General features: G+C 34.2%; 1 protein-coding gene and 1 long non-coding RNA gene across 4 annotated transcripts in view; one reads left to right on the forward strand and one right to left on the reverse strand.

Annotated features, from left to right (window-relative positions):
• LOC122550497 (uncharacterized) overlaps positions 1-6,506 on the forward strand; it is a 67,415-nt gene extending 60,909 nt beyond the window's left edge. The window contains exon 3 of the long non-coding RNA XR_006311864.2: positions 6,388-6,506. This is a non-coding gene — a long non-coding RNA (uncharacterized LOC122550497). The remainder of the gene's footprint in view (positions 1-6,387) is intronic.
• The window catches only part of clybl (citrate lyase beta like), a 156,796-nt gene continuing 145,436 nt past the window's right edge, over positions 2,904-14,263 (reverse strand). Inside the window, exons 4-9 of one of the 3 annotated variants that reach the window (XM_043691293.2) lie at positions 13,584-13,772; positions 10,509-10,610; positions 9,444-9,537; positions 8,710-8,877; positions 5,160-5,284; positions 2,904-4,081 (exon numbers count right to left, since the gene is read on the reverse strand). In XM_043691293.2, coding sequence (XP_043547228.2) covers positions 3,986-4,081; positions 5,160-5,284; positions 8,710-8,877; positions 9,444-9,537; positions 10,509-10,610; positions 13,584-13,772 — 774 coding nt within the window. In that variant the 3' untranslated portion in view covers positions 2,904-3,985. The remainder of the gene's footprint in view (positions 4,082-5,159; positions 5,285-8,709; positions 8,878-9,443; positions 9,538-10,508; positions 10,611-13,583; positions 13,773-14,263) is intronic. The other 2 variants (XM_043691296.2, XM_043691295.2) reach the window with 2 other exon arrangements.

Consider the following 14,263-nt stretch of genomic DNA (forward strand, 5'->3'; position numbering starts at 1 on the left):
GAAGACATTGGTTGGGGAAGCCCTAGGCATGAATTAACAGAATAAAACAAATGTTGTCTGCGTGTCCTGTTGAGATGAATGAAAATATTATGCAAAAACATAGAAAGTAGGTTTTATTAAGTCCATAGGGTTATTTAGGTTTCATGTTTCTTTTGGAGATTTAGAACTGGAATATGTAATCATAATGCATTTACACTTCACCTAATACATCTTATTTTATTACTCACATTGTGCATAATCCAGTTACATATGCTCTTCATATCAAAAGATTATAAATTACAAAATACTGAGGAGGTTTCAAGTCTGAATTAGGTTACAACTCAACAACAGTGATACATTTACTAATTCATGGACCCCATTAAGACATCTGACAAGCAAATACTTAATAGGATATAGTACAAGTGTCCTGTAAAACAATTACATCTAACACTAAGTCAATAGGTTTGGGGAATGCAATAAATAACACTAGTACAGTTGAGGTCAGGGACAGATGTAGGCAGACTTGTATACACTGTGTGACAGTGAAAGATGGAGTTAATTTTTGGTACATTTTAAACTGTGCACTTTAAATTTCATTAGTCTCTTTTGTCACAATACCAACTGTACACCAATTAAAGGTTCTTATTTGAATGTGAACTGTATAAAGATTATAATAGTATTCCATGTAAACTTTCAAATGCACATTATAAAATTTTACAGTTATAGTTTGGAGCTATATTGCCATTTTATCTGTTGTGCATGGAATTGGTATGTGGCCACTGTTGGAATGTGTGGACACAAAGTGAAGATTAGGAGCAGACAAATTAAATTAGAATTCCTACAAGTCTTGACTAAATTGGGATATATAATGCGCTAAAGACATTAGGAAGAATTTTACAGGCAGAAATAGGCCATTCATTCCAACAGCTCTCAGTCAGTGTTTATGTTTCACATTGGCTACCACTGCATTTTCCATCTAACTCTTTCTTCGTTGTGTTTATGGATCTTCCTCTTAAATGCATTTGTGCTACTCATCCTACGGATCCATGTAGTAAAGAGTTCCACATTCTAACAATTCTCAGGATAAAGAGTTTTTCTTCAATTTCTTAAAGGATGCACTAATGGTTTCGTATATTTATGACCTTAGCTTTGGTCTCCTTCATATCTGAGATTATCTCTTTCATTAGTCTATGAAATAATTTCATAATTTTAATGAATTCAACTCTCAGGCTCTACCAATAGAGCTTGCTTACTTCCGGCGTCAGCCTTCTCAGTCTATAGTCCTGATTCATCCAATTTTCCTAGACTAACAGTGAATGCTTTTCAATAGGAGAATATTTTAAAAAGTAGTCCATTCAACCCCTTGTGCTTGTTCTAGGTCATGGGTAATTTGTACCATGACTCCACCTGCATTGATTCTATTATCCTTAACATCCGTAACTAAAATCGATTCATCTTCATTTTCACATTTAAGTGAGACATCTTCAAAAGCAATTTTTTGCGGTGTGGCAGGAACAGTTCCAGATTTCCACTTCCCTTTGATTGTGCAAGTGCTTCCTGGCCTCACTCCTACACAATATGGCTGGAAATTTTAAGACTTTGCCCTGTTGCTTTGGACTTCATCACCTCTTTCATCACCCGAACCCCATCCCCACCCCCAAAATATCAAAAGGTTTCTCTAACTCTACCTTACCATAGCAATGCCTTGACAAATCAGAATAATCTTGCCAAAAAAAGCACCTTTTCTCCTATATAAATTGCCATGATCATTGTAAACTTGTGTTTGTCCTGAAGAATGCAAGATGATGTCTCTTTTCAAAAATACTACAATTCTATGCTACCAAATGACTGTTTGCATACACTGAAAATTATATTAGCAAAATCAATTGCAAACAATATTCCTTGCACTCATTCAAATATAAAATTAGGTCATTTTTAAAAATGACAGCATTGTATCATTGCTGTAATGACTAATAACCTTATGAATATACCACAATTTGAACAATTAAAGGTTTAATGCAAATGTTGTAAAATGATAAAGCACATTTATCTATTTAAGAAAACAACTTTCATACTTTATGAGAGGCAGGAAATCTACAAACAGCTAAACAGAGTTAGTAAATCTTAGCGAATTTTCATTGATAAACATGATCAATGTTTTAACTGAAACATGAAATAAAATTATAGACTGCTGTGAAAAATTCAATCCAGCATGTTTCAAACTTGAAGACAGTACCGGCAATTATAAAGCACCATCAATGAACTCAAGACAAACCAAAGTACTTTACAGTCAATCAAGTATTTTTTCTAAATGAGATCAATATTGTAATCAAGGAAATATGGCAGCTAATTTACTAAAAGCAAATTTGCAAAACATCAATCCGATAAAGACACAAAAATCTGCTTTTAGTTTGTTGAGGTATAAGTGTTGTCCAAGGACACGGGGAGAAACCCCTGCTCCACCCTGATGTGGAATCTTTATGCCCACCTGGGAGGGCAGATGTGTCCATGGTTTTGTGTCTCCTGGGAGAAGTGATTGTTTTATGTCTGCAAGGGAACACGCATCCAATCCTGATTCAAATGACCTGTTCACTCTAGAAAAGCTTGAGAAATTGGGCTGTTAGCAGCAAATGGATAGTCACAAGATAATAATGATGTTTAAAGTGCCTGATTTTGTTTAGTGCCATGCAGGAACACCTGTTCAATATTATTTACAGTATAAAGTGACAAAGATTGGGTGTTCAGCAGTGCTATTTGCACTTTGAACGCTCCATGACTTCCAGTCCTATTGGAGCCACATGTAACTCGAGATCCAGATTACATGTTTGATTTGTAGATATAGATTTGTTTTGGACTGTTCTTCAGCTTGGTTTTACAGAAGCCCCTATGTCTAGTAAACCTTAAAGTAAAACACATCAAAAACATTTCACTTTGTAAGCACCATTAATTTTATTCAGATGATCATCTTGTGTCACTGTACAGTTAAAAAGAATTTCCAGTATTCACATTTGCAAGTAATGCCGATGCTGTGACGTAGTCTTACTTCAAAAAGAGACAACAATAAACCGCTGGCAGCAGTAGATACGAGACCAGAAAAGTTATCATTATGTCAAATATATTTTAATCATTGCCCCTTTTTAAAAAAATCAAAATGGAATTAACCACAGGATAGCAAACCAATTTTAGAACATTTAAAAAAAAATTAAATTTGACACTTTACAAAATCAAAATATACATGTCCAATAATTAGTATTACTTTTGTAAAATTAAAGAAGATCCTTTAGCCTCTGGAGGAACTAGATCAGCTGATGCATAAGCCATGAGGCAATCTGAAGTTTTTTTTTAGTTTTAATTTGTGAACGCCCCTCAGTTCCTGAAGGAATCTTTCTCAGGAGTGTGAATTTAATTTGGGTTCTGCAGTGAACAAACTTTGGCCCTTTGCAGTACTTAACCCTTCAGCACAGGAGCTCTGCTGCACTGTGTAACAATGGGTGATTATTATGCTTATTTACTTTGCCTCAAACTGGGCAAACCTCTGGTTAAACAGGCTTGTACCCCAGCCTGTTAGCCAACCAACACGTCTGACCTGCAGCAGTGTTTTTTTCATGTGATACAAAAACTGACAGGGGTCCTCCCAGACGAATCCTGCTGCACTGTGCTTCTAATCGTTGCATCAGAAAAAAAATTACTGCAGGTCTGTGTCTAACCGTGTCCCTAACCATAGTGTATGAAGTTACGGAGGGGGGGGGGGGGGGGGGGGGATAGCTATGTACAAATGCTGTACTCAGGAAGAGAATTTGGTCTCACAAGACCACAGCATCCAAAAAAATCTTTTCTTTCAAATAACAACTGTATGGATCTTAGGTTATCATATTATTAAACATCACTGCCGTTTCTGCAATGACCTCCATAACGCTTCCCACAAGCACTAGTCTCTATTGCTGTTTATTGCTGTCCATGGCATTTGCCAAGCGATCTACGGTAAAACTTGTCTCCTCTTGAGGTTTCATGTTTCTTTGATGGTTGAGGTCAGTGTAATGATGTTCTGTGCCTGCTTCAAAGATGGCATGTCGATCATGCTCCCATGAAAAGTGAAGGCTCCCTGGCATAAAGAGAAAGAATAGGAAGAATAAAATCTTTTTGCTTCTCTGAACAATGAAAATTGACAATTTCACTGTCGGATTTCCCTTATCTTTGGAGTACTGCAAAGTCAAGTACTTGAAGACCGAAAACATTAATGCTAAAGTATTATCTTGCACAATCAGAGAAGAGAATTAAATATTATCAAGTCAGCAAATGCAAATGCAAGATGCATTTTGGTAAAAAGACACACATACATTCTATGTATGGTGTTAAGATTGGGCACGGTTTATTTACAATTTACTACAATTGGCACAATCGATTATTAATTTCATCTAAACCTACAAATATTTTCCCATACATACTTCAAAATTAATAGCGGCATACAGTTCTTAATACGTAGCTTGCAAATAAAAAAAAGACATAATTATTCTGACATTCAAGCACATTTTATTTTGCATAGGCTTAAATTTCACAGAATGTAAATTAATAGTAAAGATTTGCTTCTGTATTTTTTCAAGATTTATGAATTGATTAGCCATGCAACTAAAGAAACAAAAATGTAACATTTTCTTTCATGCCGACAAACATGATTTCGGACAAAGAAAATCTTCTAAAGGAAGATCCCAAGCTTGGGCAACTGTTGTGGTGGATGATGAAGATTATCTGGTGTTAAATAGTTCCTATGGAAGAGATCGTAGGATGGAAACATAAGGTTCTTCTAAGATAATTAACTGACAACGCCGCGATTACCACAAATTCTTCCTCCAGGCTATCCTTAATCTGAGCATCAGTGGGACAAAGCGGGAGCAGACTGTGGATCACCACTGAAATATATATACAACAATAACCCACAGAGCAGGAAGCACAATGCGATTCAATGATGCAATAAATTAGGAAAGCAATGCGACATCACTAATTTACTTCTATTTGCCCCACTAATGGGCCTCAAAATGTTTTAATCCCATTTAAAGAATTTAGCTCTCATACAGAGATTAATGTTAACATTCAGTTGCAAAAATAGCAAAACTTCATTTGGTCATTAACCAAACTATTCAAATAATTAAACAAGGATGTGGCGTGCAAGAACAAACATTCACCTTTCCCAGTTTTTGATATTCTTCAAAAGCTTCAATCAGTTCCCGAGCCCACTTTACTCTCTCAGGACTTGGTGAAAACGCTTCTTGTACAATTGGAATCTGCCTGGGGTGAATCACTTGTTTACCTGAACACAGGTAACACATTAGAATTTATTATTCTTCCATAGTACTCACAAAGATGTATTTTCAGAAAAACACAGCAAATATATTAATTCTGAAGTTTTGGCTAATATCTTGCATGCATCATTACACAGGCCAGCTGTGGCATTTTGTCACATCCATCATCCTCCCCAAGGGCATGTGTTTCTATTTTATATATGCCGGCACAGGTACATCTTCGCTCAATGTGTCTACTCGAAGGTGTTGAATAAATAGGCTATTCAGCAGAATTAACCTTTAATTTAACATTTTCAGAAATGTGCAATTTGTACTTAGTAGTATAAACATTGTTATTTTGTGCTCTGCAGTTGAGAAATATCTGTATACATATTTTACAACTAAAAGCATTAGAAAGCTTTGACCACTGCGGACAATTGTGAAATTGAAAAGCTTTCTCTAAATGTGGCAGGTAGATTTCTTTCTTGACTAGAATTACATCCTCTAAAATTCTGTGTTGAATTCACTGTTGTACATGTAATTTACTGAGCTGCACACCTAATGTTTATCACATAGCTCAATATATTTGATTAGAGTACACCATGCATTCAAATGACCATTTCATAATACCCATAGGTTAAGCCGTGACTGTTGCATTCCAAAGATCACCTCATGAAAGGAGTGGGCTAACACAGTTACAATCCTGGAATTTCAGTTAAAATGTAAACATTTAGTATCTTAAATTGGAGACTTCCAGTTGGTGTCAACATACATACAAAAGACAAAATTTGATAAATTTTGATAAAATTTAATGCAAAATAAACAATGTTGGTTGAATTTCAGAACCAAGTGAATTTACTAGAATTTCAAATATAATCAATATGTATTACTTCCTATGGATATACGTCTATATATGATAGTAAGCTTGATTTTTTCATTTATATGCAGTAATATATTATGCTAAAGATTAGTGTATTTGATTGCATAAAAAATATTTGATGAAGATTATATGATATACAAATTCATGGATTTGGTCCTGTAAGCATCAAGATACAAATCACTATTTTGATTGATAATCTTGATTAGATATTCAAACTTACCTGATTTCACTGACCAAGCTTCTTTTTGCTAGTGGTTACAGCAACAGCAGCAGATATCTTCTATCTCCACGCACAGTTCAAGAAAGTAAACAGAAAAAAAAACTGGCAGGATCAACTGTGTCCAAAATCAACAGAGTGCTTCCAACCTGCTGACCATGGGACAGCGCAGCTGGACATCCTGAACATTTCCGAGATTCACATTACTTTACCTCCCAAATCAAAATTTGAGTATATTGCTTGGTGGGCGTGATGATGTGTGAATCGTGGGGAGATGTTTTAATAAACAAAACAATTAACTGGATGCTTAACGTATATCTGAGTGTTAGTAAAATAATCACTGGACACTGCACTTGGTAATCATACAATATACAATATTCTTTTCAACAAAATAATTACTTTGATTATTGACTTAAATAATCTTTAAGTCGACTTATTTTGTTAAATTCTTCACTAATCCAATCAATAATGAAAATAATTTGACTGCACAGTCTCAAATAAAAAGTGAGAAAATACACAAAATTATTAAGTTGTTACTTAAGCTTGGTTCTGTTAGTTCGTATCCCAGATTCTACTGACTGAAGCAGAGAATCATTTTTTTTAATGGCACCTGCAAAATGATACCGTACAAAATTGATTTGTGGCAACACAATATGTGAATACCTGATTTTAAAACATTCAAGTATCTAGTTACAAAACCATCCATCTGAATAGTCAATCCAAATAACAGACCATCAATAGCAAATATATTTCAGTTTCTGCAAACCCTCAAAAATATTCTTTGCAGCAGCCATAAGTGTATTTTAACCAAAATAAGTACTAATATAAAGTGAAATTATAGATATAAAAGGAACATACAAGTATTTTTTAAGGGAGTCTAGAATAACTGGGTCAAAGTATCGGTTAGGTTGTTTTAAATAAGTGGCACTTTTAAAAACTCTCATAAATTCATAATGATGGTCAAAAATCATGTTGCTAATTTAGCACAGAATTGTAGCAATCAATTGCAATCATAAACATGGTAACATTGTTGGAAACCTGCTTCAAACTAGTTTCTCTGGATTTAATTATATAAACTTCAAAATTTTCAAAAGTGAAAAATTCATCATAAAACATCAAACTATATTCACAAAAATGTTATTCTCTTCATGAAGAAAGTGCTCACTTTTGAATGCAATGGGGTGATATTTTGTATAGCCAAAAAATCTAGATATCAAACATGAGCAAAGAGTGTGAAAATAAGAAAATATTGCTAATGCACAATTATTGGTATCTAAGAAAGTACATCATCCTACATAGTCATTCAATGTGTCCTGTTGTTGATATTGTTCATCAGAATCACGCTGAAAGAATGATTTTATGGTTTATTTTTAGTTTGTGACTGGGGCAAAACTGCTAAAATATGAGCAGTCATTTCATATTTATGAGTTTGTTTTAACGTGTAGGACTAAGCCTTCCCTATCCCAAGCTTCTGTACAGTAAGTAAATTAATTACAAACTTTAAGTCATTGGCATATGCTGTTAAATAATATTCACATGCATTTTTCAGGGAGAGTTCACATCAAAATTAAATGGGAAGGAAAAAGGAACAAAACAATAACATAGAAAATAAATGTACAGCAGACTTGAGGGGCTGCAATCCCTCTTGGGTAGTTTATTTTGCTTAATTTTAATTCTAGGATTCTCTGATTTGTTCCTAGAAGTAGAACTTTAGCAATTGGGTTTCCAAATGAGGTTCACAGCTACATCCTCTCACAGATGCTTTTTGCTCGTGTTTTCAGGTTTACTTCATAGTTTAACTTAAGGCTGAGAGTTCATCATTTTCGTGCGGTTCTCTGACCTTAACTCTCAGAAGCCATTTAACATTTTTAAATACTATTGCATAAAATAGTGCTTTGTTAATATTTTTTGTTGGTTGCTTAAAATATATTTTAAAAAAGACAACTCAAAGTAATTAGGAAAACTGAAATCACAGTTTGGTTTGTAATCTCACTTATGTAACAAAGCTGAACAGTGGAATTTTCAAAAATGAGTAGTTTGTTTTGTTTAATTTTAATTGAGTAGTAAAATTGATATAACCTGTAATAATTTAAGTACCTCTCAAAATATCCATTAATGTACGTTTCTTATTAAATAATAATTTCATGTTAAATCATTAAAACGTGAAGGTTTGCATTTAAAATTATTAGCTACTTCAAACTCCTGGTAAGTAAATATTACATGTCATCTGTTAACCTTCCTTATCAAAAAATATTTGTAAAACGTCATCTCTGAAGAACCATACAGACACACTTTATCCATTACCATAAAAGGATTTTTTTTTTAAGAGGAAGAGCATGATTAGTTATAAACCATACCGGTGAACCCCATCAATGCACCCTCTCTTGATTGCTTGCAAAGGCCCTCATCATCCTTGTAGTCAATATAGACAAGATCTATGGCTTGGAGACCAAATGCTTTTGCCGTCACAACAACCTTCTGCCTTGCGTAAACAAGCTCCTGAGCATCTTTAGTTCTGGTGGCACCTGGAAATAGTGGAAGAAAAATAGCTGGAGCAACTGATCTATTTCCGCAAGAAAATTATTTCACAAGTCTTTTTAAAAATTGTTGCAGCCTGTAAGTGAGATGGATTTCTTTTTCACTCGCTAATACAGAACTATTTAATACTTTGAAATAATCACATGCAAAATGAATTACAATAAAAATCTTTAAAAGATAGTTAATGTTGAGAAAGGCTTAATGAAAATATTTCTCGTAGTTGCTATTATTGCTTTATTTTTCACATTTTTGACTACTGACAATTTCAGTTAATTAAATTAATAATTTAAATACTGAACAAATTCTAACACAAAATGTTCCCTTGGAAATTGGAACTGGGAAGAGTGAAATATTGTATGAGTTTGTTTTTGAAATTATAAATTAACTATATTCATTTAAAAAAAGACAGAAGAACAATGGATTGAAGCTTGATTTCAGTGATGACAAAATAAACTCACTTATTTATTATTTTGTTTAAAATAAAATAACCGACAAAGAAAGAGTGTGTCGGGAGGGGACAATAGATACGTTAAGGTAAAGAGCTATTTCTCACCTATGCTGGCACAGAAATCATCTGAGCCAAATACCACTCCATCAAGTTGGAAGCCTGCACGGCCGCCAAGGTGCTGTGCCTCTTCACATCCAGCCTTCAAGAAAAACAACATTTAAAAATTTCTGATGTCGACAGAATATTCTGTTCATCTGGTAATTTACAAATTGAGTTTCATTTGCTACAAAATCACAGGAGTCAGCAACCATTCATCCTGAAAGAGGGGCTGTTAAAGCTTTTTTGTCTTGAATTCTTAAGTAAATGTAAAATTCCAATTTGCAAGATCTTTGGCTTACTAGGAAAAAGAAATGTCATTCAATTTAGAAAAAAGGTTTTACACTAGCTTTTTTTTCTTGTCAAATCTTTTATGAAAAGTAAAGTACAAGCAAGTATAAACCTCCACAATTCAAAACTGTGGACTTGTTCACTTACGTTTCTTGTGGCATTTTGGTTAGCATACTTCAAGAAGAATTTGATTACGAACTCGTTTGGGAAATTGCAAATTTGTGATCAAAGAACACAATAACCATTGCGTAAACTTACAAATAACTTACATGAACAAAAGGTTAAATAATTTAGTACGTATTTTGATTTCAGTGATGACAAAATAAACTCACTTATATTTAGAACCAGCTGCTATCTTTATGATTTAAATATAACCTATTTAAGTGTATCAGTGGTCTGTATAATATTGCATATTTCTGTTCTTTATTGAGTTTCTAGTTAATTTCACACATTATTATTTTTAATGTTCTTAAAATAAAGCAAGTTGTTTGCCCATAAAATAATTTATAAAACAGTACTTTTGCTTAAATTAATTCTTAAAATTAATCTTACTTGCATGCTTTACATACCCCAACATTTTCACTGAATGATCCTTTGTAAATAAGATTAAATATTTATTTGAATTTGTATTGCCTAGAGTGAGTTTATATGAAAGGGCATACAGTTTAACTATACTCACTGTAATGTCTTAATTTTTAAAGAACTATGATAATAGAAAACTTAAACATGCAAAAAATATTGACTGTGAAAACAAATTATTTCATTTGAATATATTTCTGATACCTTGAAATTCAGCAATCCTACTGCTGTCTCGACGAAAGTTATTAAATTCATTGGTTCCTTTAATGTCCGGCCCTTTGAGTATTTTGCAAATCTGTCTGCAAACTAGAAACAGAAAAGTTTTCTTCCAATTAAAAAAAAATGGAATAACGAGAGAAAATAATTTGTACTTCAATGTCTTAATTTCAGTTAAGTCATTTTATATTTTCTACTAGTACAATTTTATTCCCAACACATATTTAGAATATACTGAAAATGAAGCTATATTTCAAACATTTTTTCTAGACATTAAATACCTTAAAGATGTTTTGAAATAAAATTTACATATAGATTTTATAAATCTCACATCATTAACACATGGATCCATGTTGATCTACAACCTATGAGTAGTTCAACATTCTCATCTAATTTATTGATTGGTGGCACCCTAATTCAATACATGTACAAGTAAAAACAATTGCACTTTAATATACTGGATTCTAGCAACACTTACAGAAATGAAAATCTTTCAGTACTTTGCTGTTTTTACGTATATTTTACACTGAGGCAACACCAGCGCTCATAGTGGAGTCATTTAATTTCTGGAGCAGATTTGAATTAAGCAGAACTATTATTAAATACACATAATATGACATAAAGTCTCATAATTCAGAAAGGCAGGGATTACAAGGGACAAATCCTTTTGCCACTTTATTATGCTGGTGGTGTAATTCTCAAACGAAGAATCAGACTCTCAGACTGACAAGCTCTGTCTTCAGCTTTTATATGATATGATTTCCCCTAATACTTTGGGTTTTAGTTTGGGTGCCATAAATAAAGCAGGTTTTTCTCTTTGAACACCGAGGATTGGAAAAATTGTCACCAATTCACAGCCCGTACTGGGTTGTCAGTGGGGTATCCCGAATTTCAAAATCTATCATCTGGAAAGATACAATAGCTCTTGCACACTACTCTTTTTTTTGCTTTCAGAGGCAGGATTAGAGTACAAAATGCACTACATTTAAGTTGTAATCATCATAGTTCGGTGGTTGATGAAAGTATCTCAGGTAAACCAGTGAAGACAAAAAATGACATCTGAAATGTAAAGAATATTCGTTTGCTGAAGGATTTCAAGTGAAAAGAAAGGGGAATTTTAATCATCTCCCCATTCAATCTCAGTTGGGTAAATCATATCTAAGAGATTTGCATAAATATAAACCATCAAAGCCTTTTCATCTTCAAAGGGGGTTTCGGGACCCTATAAGCTTTGTACTGTAATCATCACAGGTCACAACCCTGCAGGAGCAAGGCTGCTATGGCAACATAAAAAACTAATGCTACAGGCTTAACATAATATTCTGGTTCATAGAAAAGTGCAGTGACAGAAATGTCTTTTATGAACAGCCAACTTATTTTACAACACCTGAATTTCACTTTTGACTGCATGAAGTCTCAATTATTCTTATTAATTAAATATCCTGAATGCAATTAGTTTTGGAATTTTTTTAATAAAAAGAACTATTACTTCATTTTGTCACACTATTTTCACTACATTCCCCACACCAATCCAAAAGGTCCTTTTGTTTGAGCAAACTGCAGATTGAAACCATAATTCATCTACAATGAATATTAAAATACAAAAAGAAGCTCTGGTAAACATGTTTGAATTAATTTCATTTTCTCTCTGAAAGAGACGATTAAAAGTTTCCGGCTTGGTCCAGTGTTCACTGCACTGAAGTAAAAGAAAGAGAAATTAGGGAGGAGAAGTAGCAAGCCTCAGCAATTCTTTCAATTCCAAAGCACACCCAATACTATGTTGGCAAGAATGCACACTGTTCAGGATTTGCGGTGGAATTGTTTCACAACAAAAGAGTCAGAGTTACGCTTGTTATAGTCCAATAAGCCATGCCAGTCAAACAAGTGCCCAAAGCTAGGACAAAGGAGAGCAAGAGATTCTCACACAATAGACAACAAGTAAGTCCATCTTTTAGTTACAAATCAGCCTCCACGTTTATTCTTGATATAATTTTTTCCCCCAAGCAGGCAAAATGAACAGTAAAGGGATTTGGTTATGCTTGCAATGTGGGAGAATGAAAATGGGCGTGTTCAAACCAGGAATCCCCACATGAAACTGAAAATTAAACGAAGGATGGTCAAACAGAGTTATGTACTGACCAAATGTTGTAACCTTAACAGCAGAGAAGTGGGGCAGGGGGGTGGAATGCAGCAGCAGTGACTGGTTGCATTGTGGGGCAGTGGTGAGGGAGGGAAGAGTAAAGTAGGCCTATTTAATAACAGCCACTATCATCTTTGTTGCAAATGTAGACAAACCACTTTTCACTGCTACTGAATCTTCACACTTAGATCTTCAAGCTCTGTAGTCATTGCAAAATTTAAAAATACTCAACAAAAGACTGCATTTCAGTCAGGTTTTAGTGGGTGAATTTATTTATATTTCCATTGTGAAAACAACTGCAGTAAACACTTCAAACAAGTAAGCGTTTCACTTGTCAGTCATAAAAATCAGAGTTAAAGACGCTTTTATAAACTTTTATAAATGGGTCTGCTTCGATCCTATTTAAGATTAACTGTTTCTATATTTTATAATCATCCTTATTTATTGAAAGCATGTTAACGTAATGAGGGCTATTTCAAAGTTGACTTAAGTAATTTGATGTGTCTCCTGTTTTTATTTCAGGGCTTTATGGGCTTAAAAAAACCCAGCCATGAAGCAAAAACGCACCTGCTAGCAATTAAAAAGGAAGAAATACAGAACTATTCAGGAAATAATATCTGTAGTAATTAAAAACAGTGGTTAAAAGCTTCCTGTTCATTTCTCTGGTTTGCCCCAAGCACAGCCCCTTATATTCCTTTTCCTCTTTCTTATTTAACCCCTCTCTCTCCCCCTCTATTTATATGGAGTGATATTCATTCTTTACTTTCCCAATGCTGGAGGGTTACTCTCAATCAGAGCTGGAACTGTCAAGGGGTGTGTGGTTCAAACTTTCCTGACCTGACCCCCACTCCCAACTCCCTTTAGCCCAAATGATCTGGCATGTGATCAAAGCACAAGGCTTTGCCAAATCTCAGCCAACTCACCCATTTGATTTCTTCAACAGTTTCCACTTTAGGCAGCATCAAGGTTGGCGGAAGTTCTTTAGATTGCAAGATAACTTCCATGTCCAGCTCAGCCAGGCCACTGGAGACAGAGTTAATTCGCACACACAGATCTGTGCGGCCTACATGAGGTCGATTGAATGTCTCTGCAATCGTTATCCGGGCTTCTTCCTTTAACCATAAGAAAAATCTATTCTCAGCAGCAAATTGCAACCTTAAAATAAGAACAGTATTCAACAATTTACACTGCCTGTGGTAGTCGCTGGTAAACAATCTCTCTCTTCATATATCTTGAACATGGATTCTGGCAACTATATGCAGTAAATGAAGTGCATTACAATGCAAAATAACCTATAAAAATTGTCAGTTTTAGGCTTGCTGTATTAAATTTAATGACATCTGTTTCAATTATGCAGTTATCTTTGGCCCTGGATGTTTGTGGACCAATAAGTGACTTGACAACTGTTTCAGTTAATTCACTTGACAAGATTCTGGTGACATTACTTTTGTGTAATAGCATGTATTTGAATTACACAACACAATAAACACACTGCTTATTAGGAGAGGAGAAATTCAGTCAAATGTTTGGGCAAAATTGCAGAAACGAAACAAGCAGATGCAAAAACTATGCCAAAGTACAGGGGAAAAAAATGGCAATAAGA

Source organism: Chiloscyllium plagiosum, unplaced genomic scaffold, assembly GCF_037043375.1.
Source record: "Chiloscyllium plagiosum isolate Xiang-an unplaced genomic scaffold, Cpla_swu_hap1 HiC_scaffold_6, whole genome shotgun sequence".
NCBI lineage: Eukaryota > Metazoa > Chordata > Chondrichthyes > Orectolobiformes > Hemiscylliidae > Chiloscyllium > Chiloscyllium plagiosum.